Raw genomic sequence first — 21,707 nt, 5'->3', positions numbered from 1 at the left:
AAACGGTTATAAGGTAATGATTAGCAGCGGCTACGATGTCATTTGCAGGGAGATCACGGAGTATGCACAAGGAATTCGCCTGCCATGTAGGTGGTGCTGCAAGCGCTTTAAAAGCGCGCAGACTCTGGCAACGCATTTGAGAATATTCCATAGAATATATGGACAAGGACAAATTTAACGAGTTAAAGTTCATACAAACGCACTGGCGCGATTTGACCGTAGGGGAAATCTACGAGATAAAGAATTACGTGGTCTTTGAAGACATCGACCGCCTGCGCTTGGTCTTAAAGAATAAAAAAAGAACATACACCCTTTGGGCGCCCGATAGGATAAGGTACGCTATTGAAGGGCAGGACGTTACCCATGTTATGAGTCATGGTAAGAGGGATGGCAGGTGGGTATTTGACGTAGTCAAGTATGAGCCTGAGAGTCCTCTGCATAGCTAAGCTTCGTTCCTCAGCTTACTAGCGCGTCTGCTAAAGTCCGCTGCGCTTTAGGATCCGCGGAGCACCAATGCCCCACAAAGGATCCTTCGGGGAATACCTTGCCACAATGAAGGCAGGTGTATTTTTTCTCCTCACGAATTGCGGGGGTTTCAGGGATTATGCAGTCGCTTGGTAGTTCGCACGTAATACAGTCCATATATTGAAAGGGCGATTAGGAATCCTCCAAGAAATGCGGCTGCGTAGGCTAGCATATACCTTTAAAAGGGGTCCTTATTTTTATTGTTGTTTTGTTAAATGTTGATCCCTAACAAACAACAAGAAAAATAAGATCAGGATTTGAGACTCTTTGCACAAACCCTGCTTTACTATTAAAGGCCCCAAGAAATGCTATTGCGTATCATATATTTCAAAGAGTGTCTCAGAATGTTGACAATAAGGTTAAATCTTTGTTAAGGATGCCTGGAAACTATTTCAAAGAGTGTCTCAGAATGTTGACAATAAGGTTAAATCTTTGTTAAGGATGCCTGGAAACTATTTCAAAGAGTGTCTCAGAATGTTGACGTTTAGGTTAAATCTTTGTTAAGACAGTTGAAGATATGTTCCTCTTCTCTGACGCAACCACAACGATCGCACTCCTGCCTCCAATACTCCCTTTTAGTCCACGGAACGCCTTCGGCGCGTTCAAAAAGAGGGGAAAGTACGGACTATCTTCTTATGGTAATCTATGCGATTCCTTAAGTAATCCTCTTTATGCGGGCAGCGACACATCAAATCCGCACATTGGTAGCAATCCACGCCTTCCAAGTCGTAAGCGCGGGAGAGAAATCGATAATTCACTTCATGCGTTCTCCGGTGCGTCTGTAAACGTTGACGACTACTAAGTATCTTATTACAGAAACTACACTGTCTGGTTCGATTACAGACGCCCCTTTTCAGATGCTGCTGCATTTCAAAGGGGTTGAGGAATTCCTTATTACAGTCCTTACAAAGCCCACGAATGCGTTTATCCTGATGTTGTTGCATCTTTTGAACGGTGCTGAATTCCTTACCGCAATCCTTACAAACCTTACTAATTGGCTTCTTCGTGCAAACTCCATGCCGAACATGGTATTGCAGTCTTTGTTTGGTGCTGAACACCTTTTTACACATCAAACAGTCCATATATACTTAACAGTATCTTAGCCTCCATTTAACATCCTTAACAAAGATTTAACCTTATTGTCAACATTCTGAGACACTTTTTAAATAGTTTCCACATATACTTAACAAAGATTTAACCTTATTGTCAACATTCTGAGGCATTTTTTGGAATAGCTTATGGGCGACTTAACAAAGATTTAACCTTATTGTTAACATTCTAAGACACTTTTTAAATAGTTTCCAGGCATCCTTAACAAAGATTTAACCTTATTGTTAACATTCTAAGACACTTTTTAAATAGTTTCCAGGCATCCTTAACAAAGATTTAACCTTATTGTTAACATTCTACGGGGGATATCGCATGAAGTCCTTAACGGACTCCTTAGCCCACGTTGCCATCGTTATCAGCGCGCCAAACCGTTCTGCACGCTTCAGACCGCACATTTCATCGTACAACTCCTGCACGCGCTCTTTTAACCGGTCTATCTCCTCCCTTTGCATTTCTATGGTATCTCTTTTATCCTTTGCGTCGGCGACAATTCTTTGCACTGCTTCCACTGGCTCCATATATATCAGGGAACAAGTTCCCTTCGAAAGAAGGGATATAAATGAACCCAAATCACATGCCTTGTAACGCTCTGATAGTAGGACCCACCGGCTGCGGAAAGACCCAATTCGTCGTGGAGCAGCTATTAGGACCCTTTAGATACCGCTTCGACTACATAGTGCTGCTCTGCCCCACCTACGTGAATAACCGCACCTGGACGGGCATAGGAGTGAAAGACGACGACTTCTTCGTAGATATCTTAGACCCTAACGAGTTATCCAGCCATTTGAAGTTCTGGCACAAACAATTCCCTAAAGATACGCAAACCATGCTCATACTGGATGACATCGCCTGCGGGGACGACGTAAAAAGACGCACCTCCGAGCTCGTTAAGCTCGCTTTCAGCGGCAGACACGACAATATTAGCGTTTGGTTGCTCTCGCAGCAGCTTACCAGCGTCTCTAAGCCTTTTAGGGAAAACGTAGGTTCACTTGTCGTATTTTATACGCCGAGCAAGTCTGACCTGGAAACCATCTTAAGCGACTACGGCGGTGAGATATCCAAGGAACAGTTACATGAATACATGCGGCATCTAAAGACGCACCAACATTCCAAGATGATCTTCTCTTTGAGGTTTCCGTATTCCATAAAGATCTGCGATCTTTAACTCCTAACATATATGGATATTGAGCAGCTCTTAGATGAAGTCCCCACACAGTTAGATGAAAGTAACCTCAAGGAACAACTCAACATCCTTGTGTCATCTGGGAAGTGTAAAGAAATGATAGGCAAGGAACTTACCCATGAGCAGGTTAATAAGTTGTCAGAAGAAGAAGTCAAGAAGTTCCATAAGAGGTATGAGGCTGCCCTTGCAAGCAAAACCACGGACGCCGTAGCAGACTCCGCTATCCGGCTTGCAACTAAATTGCTTGGACTTGCGCTGCCCATAGACGACGTGGAGCAACTACGGAAGGACATAAGCGAGGACTATGTTATCGCCCAAGAACTTAAGATAACCTGCGGGTGGTTGTCTTTGAAGTGCGGTAAGTTAATGGCAGTCGCCTCTGCGGCACTTCACGTAGCTCAGCATGTCGACTTGAAGGAGGTACTGGTGTCTTGGAAGGACTTCAAGAAGGACAGAGAAGTCGAAAAGGTCTTCCAGGCGGCACTTGCTGAGGTACCTGATCACTTAGTCAAGTCGTCCTCAGGAATTACCCAGGTCGCCTCAAGTACTTAGTCAAGTCGTCCTTAAGTACTTAGTCAAGTCGTCCTCAAGTACTTAGTCAAGTTCGTCCTTAAGTACTTAGTTACTTATCAAGTCCTTCAAGTCCTTAGATATAAATGGAACCAGAGTCGAAGGTAGAGCAGCCCCAAGAGGAGCAACGAATCACCAAGGCTAAATCCCCAGGCAGAGTTGCCGCGCGAAAGAAGCTCGCGGAGATGAATAGGAAGAACAAAGCCAAAAAAGAAGAAAAGGTGGAGGAAAGAGAAGAGGAATCCTTTATTAATCCTGGGTACGTCATCGGCGCGTTAGGAGTCATCATAGCTGCAGGCAGCCTTTACTTACAATGGCGGGCAACGAAAAAGGTAGAACCACCAACATATCACGCGCCCGTGCACGCACCTGTGGAGCCGGCTGTTAGAAAAAGTAAGATCCCTGAAATGGAGTAATAACCTTCTCGCTTTGTAATATAATGTCGACCGCGTTGTTGAAAACTGTTGAAGAAGCAGCTATTATTACTTCCATCGTTGCGGGTATTGGTTGGGTAGGTAAGAAAGTGCTCAAAGAAGACTTTACTGAAGACCCAAGCAAGAGCTTCGCTAATTTTGCTAAAATGACCGCTGCCTGTGGGTGGGGCTATCATGGTAAAGGATTACCTACGAAAGGAAAAGTACCTACCTACGACGTAACTCGTGAAAATCCCTGTGATTTTCTAATATATAATGGCTAGCGTGGTCGCAGGTGGAGTTATTGCAGCTTTAGCATTCACTGGAGCTAATTATGGCGGTCAATATTTGGATAGATTAGTTAGAGGTGATCGCAGCGGAGATTTGGCCGCTGAGAGGAAGAGACACGACTTAGCGCTGGAGAAATATCAGCGGGACGTGGCGGCTTGGAATGAAAAAAGACAAGCTTACAGGGATTGGTTGGACAAGAACTACCAAGACAAGATGCAGGCGGATAAGAACTTCGAAAACACAGACTACGCCTTCAAACTTTATGCGCAAGCACACCCCGCAGCATCGATGGGATTGAGAAAGCCTCAGTTTAAGAATTACTATCAGCCTTCTAAGAAACAAAAAGATAGCGAATTGGTCTTTGTAGGAGTCGCAGGGCTGGCGGGAGGCGTAGCTTTGGCGTACTTAGTCTAAGTCAGCAAGCGTAGCTTGCTTCTAGAAGGAAACTGTGTTTCCTGAAATATATGATCGTCTTTTTGGAAAGCGACAAGAATGACTTTACCACTTATTTAAATCCCCCCATTAAAGCCCATAAGGTTCGGCTCATAAGTTGCTCTTTGTACAATTCTTGGTATAACCTGATTAGGGGCATAGTCACTGAGCATACAGGAGGATCTAACTATCAAGCCGTATTGCTGCCCGATGGACATTACACGCCAATCACACTGGCCAAGGAATTAGCAAAACACGGTTATACTCTCACCACAGGATTACCACACGAAATGACCCTCAAACACAATATGCCAAACTATTCAGTAACTTTTGGAAAGTCTGACCCATTGGGATCTTTATTATGTGCCTCAGGCAAGACAATTACCGACGCGGCCATACCTGTGAAATGGAAAGTCGCATCCTCTTACGAAGTCTATTGCGACTTGGTCCATAGTTACAACAATGGAGAAAAGTCTTCTCTTATGTCCAAGTTTCCACCTAAGGGTAATCCATTTGACCTGGTAGAATACACCCCCATTTCTTTGAGCTATGACTTGTCTAATTTGGTAGAAAGCATAAACATCACCATTAAAGTGGACGGAAAGACGGTGGATTTTAACGGACGTAAGATCAATCTCGTTTTGGAATTCATATAATGGGCCGCGTAGAGAACAAACTCAAGAGGATTTACTATGGACCTGAAGGCTATTGGAGAGGAGCGTCGGCTATTAAGAAACTTGCAGCCGCGGCCAGGGTATCGGAAGAAACGGCTAAGAACTGGCTAAGAAAACAAACCATCTGGCAGGTTTATCTTCCCGTGCCCAAGTACATTCCCAGGCCCAGCTTTACCGTAAATACCCCCGATGAAGTTCATCAGGCGGATTTGCTTTTCTTACCGCACGACAAGGTGAGAAAAAAGACCTATAGGTACGCTTTGACAGTAGTCGATATCGCAAGCAGATATAAGGACGCCGAACCCATAACCAGCAAGGATTCTGGGGAAGTCGCAGAAGCCCTAGGTAGGATTTATAAGCGCGTCTTGAAATGGCCTAAGCTGCTGCAAGTGGATGCGGGGACAGAGTTCATGGGCGTGGTTACTAAGACCCTGAAAGACCACGACACTAAGATTAGAAGAGCCGAGGCAGAGTACCACAGGGGTCAGAGCATCGTTGAAAGATTCAATAAGACCCTGGCCGAGCGTCTCTTTGGGTACCAGTATCGGAAAGAGCTGGAAGATCCATCCAAACGCAACAGGGAATGGACTCAGAGGCTCCCCCAGGTCGTCGCGGCTTTGAACAACGAGGCGGCCAGGGCTACGGGAATAAAACCCAAGGATGCCATAAAAAAGAAACACGTGGAACATAAGTCCTACGTCAGAAGTTCGAGGGCGGTCGGACTGAAGGAAAAAAAGCTACCCCGCGACATAGTGGTCAGATACCTCTATCAGCCGGGGGAACTCGAAGGTGGCAGTAAGAGAGCCACGGATCCTAACTGGTCCCTGGAAACGTATGAGATTTCGAAGTCCGTCACCAAGGAAGGGCAACCCGTGTTGTATTACCTAGATGGCCCAAGTCGTGGATTTGTCAAGGAAGAGCTGCTCATAGTCCCCAAAGACTCAGAGTAGTGCTGCTCCACGCGCCCGATTGCACTCTAGGCATGTCAGTCTTACGTTGCCTCTGCAATGCCCGCGTTTGTTATTTATACGATCCACGGAGAACTGCTGATCGTCATTTGGGTCAAACCTCCATAGTAGAGGTATGTTACATTTGGCACACCTTGCCCCTTTCTTATAGACGTCGTCCACGCATAGGTCGAACGTCATATTTTTTTCTTCGTCGTGCCGCTTGTAGCGAAGGAGTTTCTTGGCGATATTCTCTTTGGCTACGCCCTCTGGCGTTTTATCGTAACGCAGTTGCGGCCCCCAGGCTCTTTTTAACTGTTTGGCGTACTCCACGCGGCTTACGGCGGTGTAGATAAGGTTGCTCCAACACAGCCGCTGGTCTATGATCCATAAGGTATCTTTTATGGTAAGCCCTTGCGCGCTGTGGACTGTCATGCAATAGCCCAAGCGCCAGTCTGGATGGGAGGTTATTTTTTCCACCTTTTCTATGGGTACCCAGGCTTTGTCATGCGTTACTGCGTTCTGCAGTTGGATGTCGGTACCAGGTACCCAGACGTCGCGGCGCTGCATGCGGGTGTCGTGGGGTTTGTAGCAAACAGGTACGGGATGCGTAGGGAAGCGCTCTCGGTGTATATTTAGCAAATCTTTTTGTATGCGCGACTGTGCTGCGCGTTTGCTGCTCAGCACCAGATCCTTTGGATGCCATGTGTAAAGGAAGTCCTCGTAGGACTTCGCTCGTATGCGTTTGCGCAGCGTCTTGCATTGGTCGGCGTCACTAAGGCCCCTTAATTCCGCTTTCAGGTATCTTACTTGATCCTTGCTGCGGTAGTCGGCGTTAATTTCTTCCGCATGGTCTACGAATTCTTTCAGTCATTCGTGGGGCATCTCTCCGGCTATTGGAGGAGGCTGGCATGGATCTCCGGCGAATATTACTTGACACTTTCCACGGAGGAATTCTACGAACTCCTGCAGGATTTCCAAAGGCACGGTGCAAATCTCATCCCAAAGTATCACTGGTGGTACGTCGTGGATAGCTTCCGGCACCCACTTTTGGCCATTCCAACGAAAGAAGCTGTGGTACGTTTGAGCGTCGTGGCCCATTTCGCAGAGTTCTCTTTCCAAACGGTGCGTTGGCGTTAGCACCTTTATCTTAGGAAAGAGTTCTAACACGCGCGTCGTCTTACCGCTGCCTCCCGTACCGTACAGATAGGAGAAGCGTTGGTAGGAAATAGGATCGGCAACGGAAGGCAGCGGCTCCACAGTGGGCGTTATGGTGCCCCGGGTGTGTTCTCCATGATATTCCACGCGCGCTCTCCAGGCTTTTATTTCTTCATCTTTGACGCGCCATTGGCCACTTTCTGCGAGTTCATCGGCAGTGTAGAATTCCTTCATCTTCTCTAAGACGTGCGGTTTCACGTACAAGGAATCCGTGGCTACGCGTGGAATGTCTTCTTTGTCAAACCGCAGGAGCATTGCGAGAAGGTTAATGTGCGCGTAGGCTAACATGCTGGCACGCAGATGGTAATACTGCGATCGATGGTCCTGGTAGTAACACAGCGCATTCCATTCGTGCAGCTTATCGTCGACAATGTAGTCCCATTTCTCTACGGACACCATCGTTCCTTTGTCATGCGCACGTTTTATGAGGAAGCTTAACTCGCCGGCGTCCGTTATTAGGCGCCGCTGCATATGTTTCTCTCCTTCCTTAGCGCCCTGCGTGAACTTTCCTATGACCACGCGCGCTGTGGGGTTATGCTCCGGTAACCATTGCGTGAAGGTGCTGTGACAAAGTATGGCCTCATGCGCTGTGTATTTTAAAAGTTTGCGCTCTTCAAAGAACTTCAATAGGGGTATGGGTATCCATTCTTTCTCCTGCAGGTGCTTTCCGTACCACGCATAGATTATGGGGTGCAGGCCCGCTGCTAATTTCCAGGTGGTCAACCGTACAAACCCCGTTGCTGGGGCGTCGTAGTGACCATCCAACGCAACACGAAAGAACTGTGAATCTGGATGTCCGTAACGGTCGTAATATTCCTTACAATCTCCTAGGCCTTTGAAGCTTGCGGGGTAACAATGTTTCATATCCAGCGACACGTATTCGTCTTCATCGTACTCCATGTTCCACAGACCACCGTGACCGTGTTCTACACAAGCTTTAGCTATATCTTTGAACTCCTCCGGTGTGGATTTCCACCCGTTTCTTTTCTTTGCGGCTAAGAAGTCCAAACTGCGACTGCTAAGCACTTCGTCGGAGAAGTCTTCTCCTAAAGTCTCACAGGCGCTTTGAATGCGCAGCTGTTCCACTTCAGGACGATACAAAGTACCATCTTGGGTCATAAATTGACTTCCCTCCGCATCCATTAACCAAATAGAATTCTCGTGCATTAGTTCTGCAAGCGGCGACTCCTTGTAAACGCGCGTTTCCTTCTTCTTTGGGAACCTTAACTCCCTCCACGCATGTGCGTTATGCTGGTAAATTACGATAGGCGCACCCCGGCCCCCATACTTGTGCGTCCCGGAGTAGATGAAGCCGTCGGTGATGTCTTTCACGTGTATGCGCCTTTCTAGAGCAACCTCTAACTTCTTGATGTTTTCAATGGTGGCTCCTGCCCTACGAGTAGCATGCTCCCATTTCCTGATGGCTTCTCTTCTCTTCAACGTAAGCTTACCTCCCCTAGAGGAATCCTCGAAGAACTCTCTAACTAACTTACCCGCGCAGTTACCCGGATGCCGCATTGGTTTGAGCTTCTTAACGTCCGGGTTCTTAATTTCATACGCACCGTAAATAACCACGGTGACCGGGTAAGCAACTTCGTAGAACAACATGTCGATGCCCACCAGCGCCCCAGGACGCGTGTCCTTGTTTAAAACGAACAGGTCCTTCTTGCCAGACGCCCGTATTGGATTCCTGCCCTTTTCTATTATCCACTCGCCGTCTAAATACTTTATAAACGTCAACTCCAGGCGGTAATTACCTTCGGGCATCAAGCCAATTATTCTTTCTGCTCTTTCCTCGTCCATCGTCTCGTCTGTATCTCCCTCCATAAATGTCGTGAAGGCAAAGTCGGCGTCTAAGCGGTCCAGCACCTGAGTTCGCAGTCGGCGCACAGTCTTGTTACTAATGCTTTTGATGGTGTCCATCTATATCTAAGGAATATTTTATCCTCCGTTTGCGACCTTGCCCATCGTTTCGGCTACCTTTAATCCCCAACACAGCAGCAGTAAGGGGCTCAGCGCGCAACATATAACGGGACACGGGTAATTCCCGCGGGGGACGCTAGTGCATAAACACGGGTAATTCCCGGGCGATTCCGAATGGTGACCGCGAGTCCCCCTTACTGCTGCTTGTGTACAGAAAGTGTGGTAACCAATCATATTATAATAAAACAATTTATCTATTCCTTCCTCCGCGCAAAATTTATTTCTGAAGTAAAGTAGGACTTGATGCATGAAGTATTTTTCTGATCCCTTAGTAATGCCCCCTTAAAAACATTCGCAAATTTGCAAACAGCTTCAATTTGGCTATCACTGAGTTTTTATGCATAGCCTTGAAAAATAGAGTCCCATCCCGCTTCGTACTTCGTGTTGTACGAAGCTCACTAACTAACTATGCTTATATTTTCAGGTCATTTTGGTAAATACTTGAACGAGTATGATGGAAGTTACATTCCAGCAGGTTGGCATCGCTGGGTCGGTCTGGTCCGTAACTCCAGGTTCTATAACTACACCTTGAGGCACAACACATTCTTCAGGAGACATAGTAATGTATACAAGAGGGATTACTTTACAGATGTTATAACCAATCACAGTCTGGCGTTCTTTCGTCACGCCAAGGCACGAAATCCAGAGAGGCCAATCTTGATGGTGATCAGTCATTCAGCGCCTCATGGACCAGAAGATGGTGCACCGCAATATAAAGATACGTTTGAGAATATCACATCTCCGAGGTAAGCCCCATTTAAACCAGCTATGCTGAACTGGGTATCTCTGCTTAAATATTGTCCATAAACTAAAGCCTTTCTCAATGGCACGAAATGACCAATGAGTGACAAGAGTGAGGTCAGTCCAAAAATAGCTAAATTTTGGTTGTCATCCATTAGAATAAAATTGTCAGTCTTTTTCCACACGCATGCATTAAAGGTGGTTTTATTCAAATATTTGAACCTAATAAGTTGAGTCGACTCCATAAGTTTTCGACAATGTTTTAAAAAGTCAGTAAACATATAGAGTGCCTTTTAAGTTTTGAAAGCCAATTTTTGCGAGTCCCACACTTTGACAATATAATTAATGTATTCTGATCTTAATGCTTTCCCATGTCGGGCCACGGGACATTCCCTTGAGTAATATTTCTTTCTTTTCCAGTAAACGGCTAGCCTGCGTGCAGCAGGAATTTTCTCTCAAATACAGATTCGTTCGAACACGCAAGCTAGTAAAAAACGGCTTGATAATACTAGTCAAGTATTTAAACTTACTGATAATCTTTGAGAATCATATTTTCAAGTGAACGACACTTTGATTTATCATTAATTCAAAGACAATTCATTATAATATTCTAAACTTACCATTCCGTAGTATGCTGTGATTTGATATTTGACATTCTTTCTGTTTTTAGAAGAATTTTAAAAACAGATTTTTTGTACTACTGGTAGTCAACATGGCCGCCATTAAACACCCATAATCCTTTGAACTTTCCACAGGCTACCCAACTGGAATTTCATCTCACCGGACAAACACTGGATAGTTCGAGTAACTCCCGAAATGACCAACCAAAAAATCGCATTCTCCGATCTTTTGTATCGTAAACGACTGCAGACGCTCCTCTCTGTTGATGAGTCTATACAGCGAGTATATGATATGTTGAAGGATACTGGCAACTTAGATAATACGTACATTTTCTTCTCGTCCGACCACGGTTATCATTTGGGTCAGTATGGACTTGTTAAAGGCAAATCCATGCCTTATGAAACAGATATACGAATACCTTTGTACGCTAGAGGACCTAACATCCCTACGAACATCAAGTATGTATGCACTGAAATTATTTTCACTGTAGTGTGCGTGTTTATAGTTCTAAATTATGGATTGTGAAGTCGACACACATTCCAACGTTCTTGGACAAACCTGCCAGATAATGACCAATTATGGTAAAGCCTGCCCATGCTTTTTGTCAAGGGAGGGGTTAAAGTCACACATGAGTTGCATTCCAATGTGCTTTGTGGACCTGGAATATTATAACTAAATATGGTAAAGGGAGGTCCATGATATTTTGTAGGGGTGGAGGAGAGGTTTAAAGTCACATATAAGTCAGATGCATTCCAACGTGCTTGGTAGACCTGGAATATTATAACTAAATATGGTAAAGGGAGGTCCATGATATTTTGTAGAGGTGGAGGAGAGGTTTAAAGTCACACATAAGTCAGATGCATTCCAACGTGCTGGGGAATATTATGGTAACTAAATATGGTAGAGGAAGATCTATGATATTTTGTAGGGGTGAGGGGTGGGGTGAGGAGAGCCGTGTAATTTTTTGGTCAAAATTATCATTTGCTCGTTTTCCAGGATGCACCAGGTAGTCCTCAACATTGACCTGGCCCCAACATTCCTGGACATTGCTGGTGTTAAAGCACCTCGTTCCATGGATGGCGTCTCAATCATGAAACTCTTTAGGCGTCTAAAAAGCCAAGATGACAAACCAAGAGTCAGAAGGTATAACATCCACAATCCCGACTCCAGGATCCGGATAAAATCTTATATGATACTGTTTTTATTTGTCCAGGAAAAGTAGCCATATGTGGAGGGACACATTTCTCGTCGAACGAGGGTATGTAGATACATTAAGATATACAGTCAATGTCATTAACGTTGTCCACCGAAAAAAGACATTTACACATTTACATATTTTAGACTAAAAGAAATGTCACGTGTTTCATTATGTATTCTTTGCCTTGTGTGCGCCAGCCTGAACTTTAAATGTAAAATTCAACTCGTGAATCGAAAATCCAGAATGCCCCGACCATTTAGAGGATTTAAGATGGAGAATGGTATTTCAGCGTTTGTTTTATGCCAGAACCTTCGAGGAAACACGTGATATTTCTTTTAGTCTAAATGTGTAAATGTGTGAATGTGTAAATGTGTAAATTTGTAAATGTGTAAATTTGTAAATGTTTTTTTTTTGGTGGACAACGTTAATGACATTTACAGTGTAGTTATTTTAGTTGTTCCTTCCTTCCTTCCTTCCTTCCTTCCTTCCTTCCTTCCTTCCTTCCTTTCTTTCTTTCTTTTACCACTACGAAACCAAACAACTACCATGTTAGCTTTCGATCTAAGCAGTCTTCCCTTAAATTACAGAAAACCGAAAAGGTATGCCAAATCTAAGGTTGTAAAGAAACTCAAGAAACCCACCAAAGCTACCTTTCTTGAGCAGCTTTGCTTGAAGACCAAGTACAGAACACCTTGTGCCCTGGGACAGGAATGGCATTGTGTGCGTTTAAATGGTCAGCAGAGACTGAGGAAATGCAAAAAGGTTTCAATTGGTCAGCAGTTTGTTCCATCGACTTCACCTCCGACACTGGAAGTAGAAATGTGCACGTGCTATCGTCCTAAATTGCCTTGGATGGCGGAAAAAAGCAGTCCAAATGATGAGCCGCACGGTGGTAAGTGTGTTGTTGTAGCGTTTGACAAAAACGAGTTGGGGTTGGGCACTTTTTTGTCGCGCAGGGACTGGGAAACGGCCCTCTGGGTGTACTGTAGTCAAAGTCAGTTTTCCAGTGTCTCCTGTCATGGATGCCATCACGTGATGGTACAAAGCCTTTGTTCAATTAAACATCTCCCTGATAATAATACTGGTGCTTTTTAGATATTATTTACCAAATTCTAACTGTTGCGTTGTGCTTTTTTTATATTTCCTAGATGACTGGGAGGCTTATTTACGTAAAAACGAAGTAGAGCTGTCAAAACAACTCAGACGATTTCGTAGATCAGTCCAACGAACGTCACTCAAAGAAAAACAAATCACGAGGGAATTATCTCGTGCAATGAAGCAGCAGACAAGAAGAAACAAAGCCAAGATGCTAGAACAAGAGAGTAAAAGATCGCAGGAAGAAGAGGAGTCTGATAACCCTGACTTGGATGTGGATGGAAAACTTCAACGACTGAATGCTCGAATAGCTGGTATAAAGAATCGCTTGGAAATGCTCCGTGGCAGGAAAAAGAAGCTCATTCGAATCAAAGAGGAAAAAGAAACTGAAAAAAACTTTAAAGAAAAATACGAGGAATTCCCTTGTGCTTGTCCTGTTCCTTCGCGCTCAGTGTTTAAAAAATCGAGGCGACCAAAACGCAGTCGAAGAAGCGGGAGGCTGTTTGAAAGACTTCGCAGCGGAATGATTGATCCCGAGGTATACAGAAGGAAGATGAATAAGAAAATGATGAAACGGTCTGGACTCAGGTCAGGAATGAGGAAATCATTAACCGTTAAGAGGAAAAAGAAAACGGAAAAGAAGAAAAGTTCTCGGAGATCCAAGTGTTCGATTCCCGGTCTCAACTGTTTTTATCAAACTAATGATCATTGGAAGTCAGAGCCATTGTGGAAAGGTTGGTACACTGGTTACTGGTTGCACGTCATATCCGGTCTAGTGCGCGTATGATTTTGTCCTCAAATGTCTCCAAAACTAAAAGTCAAATTCCAGTCTGAATGAATGTACCTCAGCTGATCTGAGAGAAAATGTTAGCCAATGAGAATCAAGAAAATTTGCAAAAAAGAGGTGTTGCTTTTCCTCTTGGAACTATTGATTTCCAAGCCACCAAATGAAAAAACAAAAATGTTGGTAATAAGAGGTTGATAGCAGTAATACAATAACTAATGAGTTTTATATTTTTATTGCGATGGTGGTCAGGTCTTTATTTTTTGCTGGTCATTTTTCACAGGCTTCATGACACCTCAGTTTTGCAGTGACGTTATTTCTACGTCACTATTTCAGATAAGCTGGCTGTTAGAAGCATGTTAAACAACGTATTATTTATGTGTATAGAAAAAGATCAGCCTATGATTTATTGTCGTTCTGCTCTAACCGTGAACTCTCGAGCTTGTCAATTAATCAGATTACAAACCAAAAACAATAGAATTCCAATTATTGAAAGTCTATGAAAGCTATTCATGGAGATGAAATAATGATAGAGAAAGAAAAAAAATGAAATAATTTACACCAATAAAAGATAAAATGAAATAAACTCGATTGTTCATGGTTAAAGTAAAACGACAGTAAAAGATTTCTACCACTTATATATTTGTTCTTTACTTGTAGGAGGCGAGTTCTGTTTCTGTCCCAGCTCAAGTAACAACACGTTCTGGTGTCTGCGTACGATAAATCAACACCAAAACTTCTTGTACTGTGAATTTATCACACAATTCTTGGAGTATTTTGATCTCAACGCCGATCCTTATCAGGTACCATTAAATACATCTTGAAAATGGTTATGATGACGTTAATGATGATGACGTAGATGACGTAGATGATGGATATAATGATGATGATGGTGATGATGATGATGATGAGGAAGTCGAAGATAAAGAAGTCAGTAAAGATATGTGATATTAGCGATCACGATGATGATGGTGATGATGATGATGATGGAGATAATGATAGATAATGATGACGATGATGATGGAGATAATGATGATGATGAGGAGGAGGAAGTCAAAGATGAAGAAGTCAGTAAAGATATGTGATAATAGTGATAATAAAAATCATAATTGTTGATGATATGCTCCCTTTTGAGAGTGTTTTACCTCTGGTGCGAACAAATTTAATATCTGTCCGCCGCAATAGGAAAACATTACAGCCAAAAAAGAACCACTCTGAGAAAATGGTAAGATAGTTCTTATTCATCTATTATTTCTTTGATTTTTCTTTTCCAGTTGTACAACATCGTAGACCGCATTAGTCCCTCCGTTTTATACGACCTGCACAACCAACTCGAGCACATGAAGGGATGCAAAGGTGCTCAAAGCTGCACACAGTATCATGGGAAACCAAGGCCCACAACACCTTCACCTTTACTAAATATCACTGAACAACCTGTGTTGATGTCTACACCGGAGCCTACACAGCCTACAACAGTGCAGAAAACAACAGACAGACAAGAGGTTATTACACCTACGAGAAATGCGTCGAGCGAGGTCGAGGAAAGTCCATCAGAGTCGTCTAGCGAAATTGAAAAAGGGATAAGTGAAAATAAGAACGAAACGAGAAGTGGAAGGGAAGAGATCGAAGGCAAGAGACGCGAGAAAGAAATACGAAAGAAAAATGGGAACAAAGCGGAATCCGTTGTTGATAAAGAAAAGACTGAAAAGAAGAAAAGAAGAAAGAAGAAAAGAAATGGTAAGGCGTTAAAAACTGGGAATAAAAGAAATAAGAATGAAAATGAGAATTTACCAACGGAATTGACACCAACGACGGTGGCTCCCACTTTGATGGTTGAGAAAGAAAGAAAAAAGCTGAGAAGAGAGAAGAAAATACGACCAGGCCTAGGGACCTCAAAAGAGCAAAAACAACTGAAAAAACGAGAAAAAATTAAAAGTCGTCATAAAAATAAAGGAAATACGACGAATGGAAGAAAAGGCGTTGGATCTAACATAAATAGGTCTTACATGTCAACAGTGACTCCGACGACATCACAAGCTCGCGACGAAGATACCCAAAAGGATGAACAACAAGCTAAAAGATACGAAGAGGAAATTCCAGAACAAGAAGATAAACCTATTGAGGAAACAGCAAATCTCTAGATTCGAATTTTCCCACGATTATATTGATTCATTTGGGCATTTACGATAAGATTTATAGTTGACATCAAAACGAGGCCCGTGATGACATTTTTTAGGCCTATTTTTGTCGAGGCTTGGTAGTCTTTAGTGTAACGTCAGTAGTATGGAAAAACGACTTCTGGGTCCAAAACGAAAAGCAGTTCTACAATGATTTTTCTTGCTGTTTCTTCGGGACAGGATTTGTTGTCCAAAGTTCTATTTGTCTCAGGAGTAGGTTACATCATTGAGAATATTTTTCTTCTTCTTTATTTTGATGCCGGTATACACGGTACGGTATTTCCTCGCGCGCAACATGCTGACAACACGAATTGCTTCGAATAAATCAACCGTGAATTAGCCGTTAATGAGCAGTTGGACCCGAAAAAAACGTTACAACTTAAAAGCTCTATATATTGAGAAAGGCTGATTTAAAAGCTAGTCATTCCGAGGCTGCATAAAAGCCTGCGTCGAGCTAGTACTGCAGTGCATTGTGGGGCTATTCAAGAGACGAAAAAACAGTCCCAAAATGCACTGCAATGCCAACCCGATCCACGGTTTTTCCTCAACGTAGGAATGGTTTATAGAGCGTTTTCACTTACGTGAGAAGGCAGCCATAAACAATAGAAACTTTCTGCACAGTATTTGCATAAAAATAGAGTTCAATTCCCGGAGGATAGAAAATGTATTGTTTTGGTACCCCATAATGGCCGCTGTGACGTCACGTGAAAACGCTCTATAATAAGTCCAAATTTACTTAAATTACTAGCCAACCACTTAATAGGAAACACATTTTTGGCTAGAGGGGGGAGGAGGTTTACTTGACTTCAGAGTGGAGTACATCATAGATAATTCAAGGCCTTAAAATGCCTATGCTTTTTCTTTTTTGAAAAAGATTGTGGAATTCTCCATGGGCTTATCCCTATTTTTTTCTTTTCTTTTTACTTTTTTTTTGATTAAAATTGTGCTTTTTTCATGCAGCAGCCATGTAATTGGTTTGAACAATAGATTCCTCCATGTGTGGCCTCGCATTAAAGTAGTTGAAAATAAATGTATGGGGGAGAAACAAAGACCTTTTTTCTCATGAGAAAAAACATGGCCATCGCGTGATAAAGGTCTATGTGTTAGTGTGAGAGCAGAAGGTTTTCCACCAGCATTTTTTGAATTACGTAATAAATGCCTCCTTTCCTTCCCACACAAATAACGAAAAATATATCTTTATTGGTTTTAATACCCTAAGTTTTTTTCAAAAGGGCTATAAAAGCCAATTTTTTATATTCTAGTTGAGTGGTCAAGCACCAAACATTCTGGCCCAAGGCTCTAGAGAAACAATGTAATAGACCCCTTGCATGTGAAGTCAAAACAGCTCAATTTGGAGCCAAAACAAAAGAATTTCAATCTCAAGAGAATTGGAAACCTATTGTTGTGTAGTGCAAATTGAGCTGCATTCCAATGTGCTGCAAGGAACCTATTGGAATTGTTCTTTTCTTTTCGTTATTAAGGTCCATGGGAAGCAAGAACACATATGTGTCCAATGGCATGTTTTTCCCAGTTATATCAAATTTATACTTCATAAAGCATTTTTAGAAAAGTTTTAAAATAATTGATAGAAACTACAAGAACATGCCAATGAAAATGTGTTAAAGGTTCTTTAGTACCCCCATTGTGCTGTGACTTGTAGTCCAGCCTTTGACCCTTTCTATAGAGCAAAAACTACCCATAGGTAGATAAGAAGAATGAGTGGGTTTAGTTTTAATGGACAGTTTTATTTTCAATGTTCTTCAAAAAAGTCGGCCTTGTCTGAAAACATTGAATGCCCCTCTCCCTATTTCATTATCCTATATCTGCCTGTGGAACCATGTTCACTGGAAGACAATATTTTTCCTTGTTAAATTAGTATTAGTATTTCCCTCATGAGAATAGCAAGACAATCGGTGCTAATTAACTGAACAAAACAAAGTGTGTATGGGATTCTGGTAGTAGAGGTTTTTTTTAGACAATACTTGACATTCTTTATTGAATACTTACCCTCCCCTCCCTCAGGTTTAAGTTTTTAAGCATTGACTTTAGTCTAAGTAAGGGAGCTGGAAGAAGTTTTTAATGTTTCTTTTTGAGTAATGTTAATGTGCTTTAAGATAAATTTGAAATTATTAAAATTAATAAAAGAGAGAATATGATCAACTTTAATAGCATGTTGTATACACTTATTAATGATAATTAATAATTTATTGAATCTATATAGCACAAATCTCAATTGGGGTATTTTCATTTGTATTTCAATAAAGTTAGTCACCTGAAAAGCTACAAAGCTGAGACCGACAATGGACCGATTATGGATAGATACATTTTACATGTTTCAACTGCTTGATAACTGTTGATGGACATGAGATCTTCTACAACTTAAAAGTTAACCTCCTCTGCGCATCCTCAACTGCTGCAGTTTGTGTCAAAAGCTTTACTTGTTGGATATAAAACATTTTCCCATGATTCTCAGCGATCACAGCTTTCTAGGTTTTTGGTGAACAAACTTTATTGAAGTAAGTACTGATTTCAGAAAATGTTTTAATAGTGGTAACTAGTTGATACTGAGAGGCTAGGTGTGTTCTTTTTTTTTGTTTTTGTTTTTTTTTTTTGAGTAAATTAAAGCTGTCATTTTTTCAAGGCAAAAACTTGGAATAAAGAAATAACAAGCTATGAAGAAAATCTTCTTTGACTGGCTAATTCGTTTTGGCAGACAGAGGCGGAAGCACCTAAGAGTCATTTCAGATGAGAGAAAAAATGTGAGCATTTTACCTTACATTGTAAACATTGTTTTCAGCTTCAAAACAGAACAGAATTTAATTTTAAGTTACCTTAGTACTGCAAACAGACTGCTCAACATTTTGTAACTTACCATAAAAAAGTAGATGTAGACAAAAAGAGAAAAATGAATTCTGTGAGACATGAAAAAATAATCTTAATCATGGTTAACTCTGTTTTCTTTTGTTATTGGCATTAACAGCTTACAACTCTAATAATATTCCAATATATTTTCTTTTGATACAACTTGGTAATATAATTTTTTATGTCAAGAAAAGAACACATCATTAAATAATAAAACTCTCATAAAAATATAATTCTATTTCCATTTATAGGGTGAAAATTACTAAAAAAATATGATTTTTATATAAGTATTTACGGAAGAAACCTTATTTTTGTATGACACTAACCATGTTATTCAAACTCTAACTGTTACCGAGCAATAAACTTCATCCTTTGATAAGATGATGGCCTCTTCAGCCAGGAGCATGCACATGCCACATGAAATTTTTGTCTTTTAATTTTTTTGAATGTGTTTAATCAAAGTTAATAGAGGGGAATGGTTAGGAAACCTATTGTTATCAGGTCTTTGTTCGCTTGTGAGGTTGAACCGGTCTTGACCGTGCAATATGTTTGATTTATGCTCATCCGAAATTGCAAAATAAGTAAACATAAACTTTGTCTATGGGATTATTGTAAGGAATATACTTTAAAATCTTTAAGTATTTTGAACTAGCTGCCAAAAGAAAGATTTTGGTCTGTTCACTCAGCCATTGCCAACAATGGTAAAACAATGGTAAAACAAAGGGTTGTGCAAGGTCACGCTTGAAAAAAGTGAACAATAACCTATAACAATAGAGTTTCCAAACCATTCCCCTCTATTAAGGACGTTCATGGGCATTGTTCACACGCATCCTTCTACACGTGAATTTAGTGCGCGCGCGCTCATCGTGATGACGTCTTTCTAATGTTTCGATTTAATCTCTTATAGCTCTAAAACGAAGTCGGGCACCCCCTTTTTTATTTCGTTTTTTGAAAGTATTCGGCAATACCTAACTTTAGAGGGGGAAAAATCTGACGATGGGATCAAATCGAAATTACAAATTTTGTGCATAATAAATTGGAATACGTAATCACGTAACGCGAAGGCTTCAAGGCCACACTTAAAGCACAAATACTGTCATTTCATAAGTCGGGGACACCACATCTTTTATTTGCTTATTTCACTTTTAGTATGATGGAAAAAAATCTGACGATGGGATCTTTTGCCCATGAACGTCCTCAAGAATAACTTCATTCCTATAGTAACATAAGGTGGAAAACTAGTGAAAACTAGTGTAAACTGCGTCGGTGTTTTCAGTAAAACAGTTGATAGATAGATAATTTATAACACCGTATGGTATGTAAAAATGAAACTGACGTTTCGGACGTTAGTCCTTCATCGGAGTAAACGAGAGATGAATGTGAAAATGTGTTTATATAGTGAGCGTGGATGATAAATAACCAATGAGAGATAAGATATATTATACTTATCTCTCATTGGTTATTTATCATCCACGCTCACTATATAAACACATTTTCACATTCATCTCTCGTTTACTCCGATGAAGGACTAACGTCCGAAACGTCAGTTTCATTTTTACATACCATACGGTGTTATAAATTATCTATCTATCAACTGTCTTATAGTAACATACCTTATCAATTCTATTCAAATATTAAAGCACTATTATTATAATAGATAACGATCAAGTTATTATTCATTATTTACATTATTAATATTTTACATTATTTTACCTTAAATAATAACTATTAAACTTTCATTCGAGGTCACATATTTCCGCGAGATTTAAATTTCACAATTTTGCCAAAAATCCATATTTAAAGTTAGGAGGTGTTCAGGGCACGAAATTAACTTTTAAACCGACTAGAAAAACCTTGCTAGTAAGTTTTGTTCTCATTTGTAAAAATTTGAAAGTCACTAGCGATCGGACGCGGTGAATAGCAAAAGTTACTTGATGCGGGTTCTAAGTTTTTCAGTCCTTCAATTCCTGGATTGTGGTCATACTCGCAAGTTAGCTAGTTAAATTTTTTGTCACTCGTTGCGAGTTTGCGAACGTTACTTTGAATACTAATAATCCACCATAATCCTCTATAGATTCAATTCCGTAACTACAACTTGGGCTACCTGTGATATGTCTGGTATCACAACAATTATGACAATGTAATACTATTTATCAACTTAGTCGTCTGTCGTTAACTCACTTTCACTTAGTATTTCTCCTTCCTTGTCGTCGTCACGTTGCATGACGTAATCTGCACGTAATCGGTCAAGCTCGTCTAGTTCACTCTGTTGAACATAAAATTGTAATTTAATTGCAGCAACTGCTGAGCGGCTGCGCGTCAAAAAGTAGGGTACGACTGTGTCTTTCAGAAAAATTTTGATTATACGATAAGGCTATATTGGTAGTTGCTAAGCATCTACCCGTGGCTACGCGTCAAAAAGAAGAGGACTTTTGATTAGAGCGAGGCTATATTGGTAGAGGCTACTAGGCTTAAAGTTGATCTGCAAAGTGGCTATTCCTCTACGCGTAGCCATAGCCACCGGCTACACCGAGTAGGGAAGGTGTGCGGGGCAGTCTAGCCATGTATTAATGCTTCACCTCATCTCTCTTTCCACACTCCATTTTAGAAACGTTTTGATTATATATTGGCGTAGCAGCTATGCATCTATACGGCATGGCTACGCGTCAAGAAGAGGACTTTTGATTAGAACGAGTTTTATAACTACAGCTGGAAGTGATTTTAATTATTATTTTAATGTATACCAAAAAGAAAAGTGACAATTTGGCATAAAAATATCTTGCTTATCTGTATTTATAAGAATAAGGGATATAAAACCGCGCGTGCATCAATATACTGTGATATAAACTCCATGAGATCTAAAGAACAAGGAAGAGTCATAGA

General features: G+C 41.4%; 2 protein-coding genes across 5 annotated transcripts in view; one reads left to right on the top strand and one right to left on the bottom strand.

Moving 5' to 3' along the window:
* The window catches only part of LOC116293286 (extracellular sulfatase Sulf-2), a 44,939-nt gene extending 26,811 nt beyond the window's left edge, over window positions 1-18,128 (top strand). For both annotated transcript variants that reach the window (XM_089029033.1, XM_089029032.1), the window contains exons 3-10: window positions 9,771-10,092; window positions 10,843-11,166; window positions 11,705-11,851; window positions 11,922-11,966; window positions 12,494-12,798; window positions 13,055-13,735; window positions 14,446-14,588; window positions 15,060-18,128. In XM_089029033.1, coding sequence (XP_088885159.1) covers window positions 9,771-10,092; window positions 10,843-11,166; window positions 11,705-11,851; window positions 11,922-11,966; window positions 12,494-12,798; window positions 13,055-13,735; window positions 14,446-14,588; window positions 15,060-15,926 — 2,834 coding nt within the window. In that variant the 3' untranslated portion in view covers window positions 15,927-18,128. The remainder of the gene's footprint in view (window positions 1-9,770; window positions 10,093-10,842; window positions 11,167-11,704; window positions 11,852-11,921; window positions 11,967-12,493; window positions 12,799-13,054; window positions 13,736-14,445; window positions 14,589-15,059) is intronic.
* Window positions 18,129-20,409: 2,281 nt separating this feature from the next.
* The window catches only part of LOC116293290 (TBC1 domain family member 2B), a 41,030-nt gene continuing 39,732 nt past the window's right edge, over window positions 20,410-21,707 (bottom strand). For 2 of the 3 annotated variants that reach the window (XM_089029029.1, XM_089029030.1), the window contains exon 34: window positions 20,411-21,090. In XM_089029029.1, the coding sequence (XP_088885155.1) occupies window positions 20,983-21,090 (108 nt within the window). In that variant the 3' untranslated portion in view covers window positions 20,411-20,982. Of the gene's footprint in view, window positions 21,091-21,707 lie in introns of all 3 variants that reach the window. The other variant, XM_089029031.1, reaches the window with a different exon arrangement.

Source organism: Actinia tenebrosa, unplaced genomic scaffold, assembly GCF_029948245.1.
Source record: "Actinia tenebrosa isolate PJP-AT-01 unplaced genomic scaffold, QUT_ActTen_1.0 PGA_scaffold13__45_contigs__length_12533684, whole genome shotgun sequence".
In the NCBI taxonomy this organism is placed as follows: Eukaryota; Metazoa; Cnidaria; class Anthozoa; order Actiniaria; family Actiniidae; genus Actinia; species Actinia tenebrosa.
Note: the sequence above shows the minus strand (reverse complement) of the source record. Positions and strands in the feature narration are given on the sequence as shown.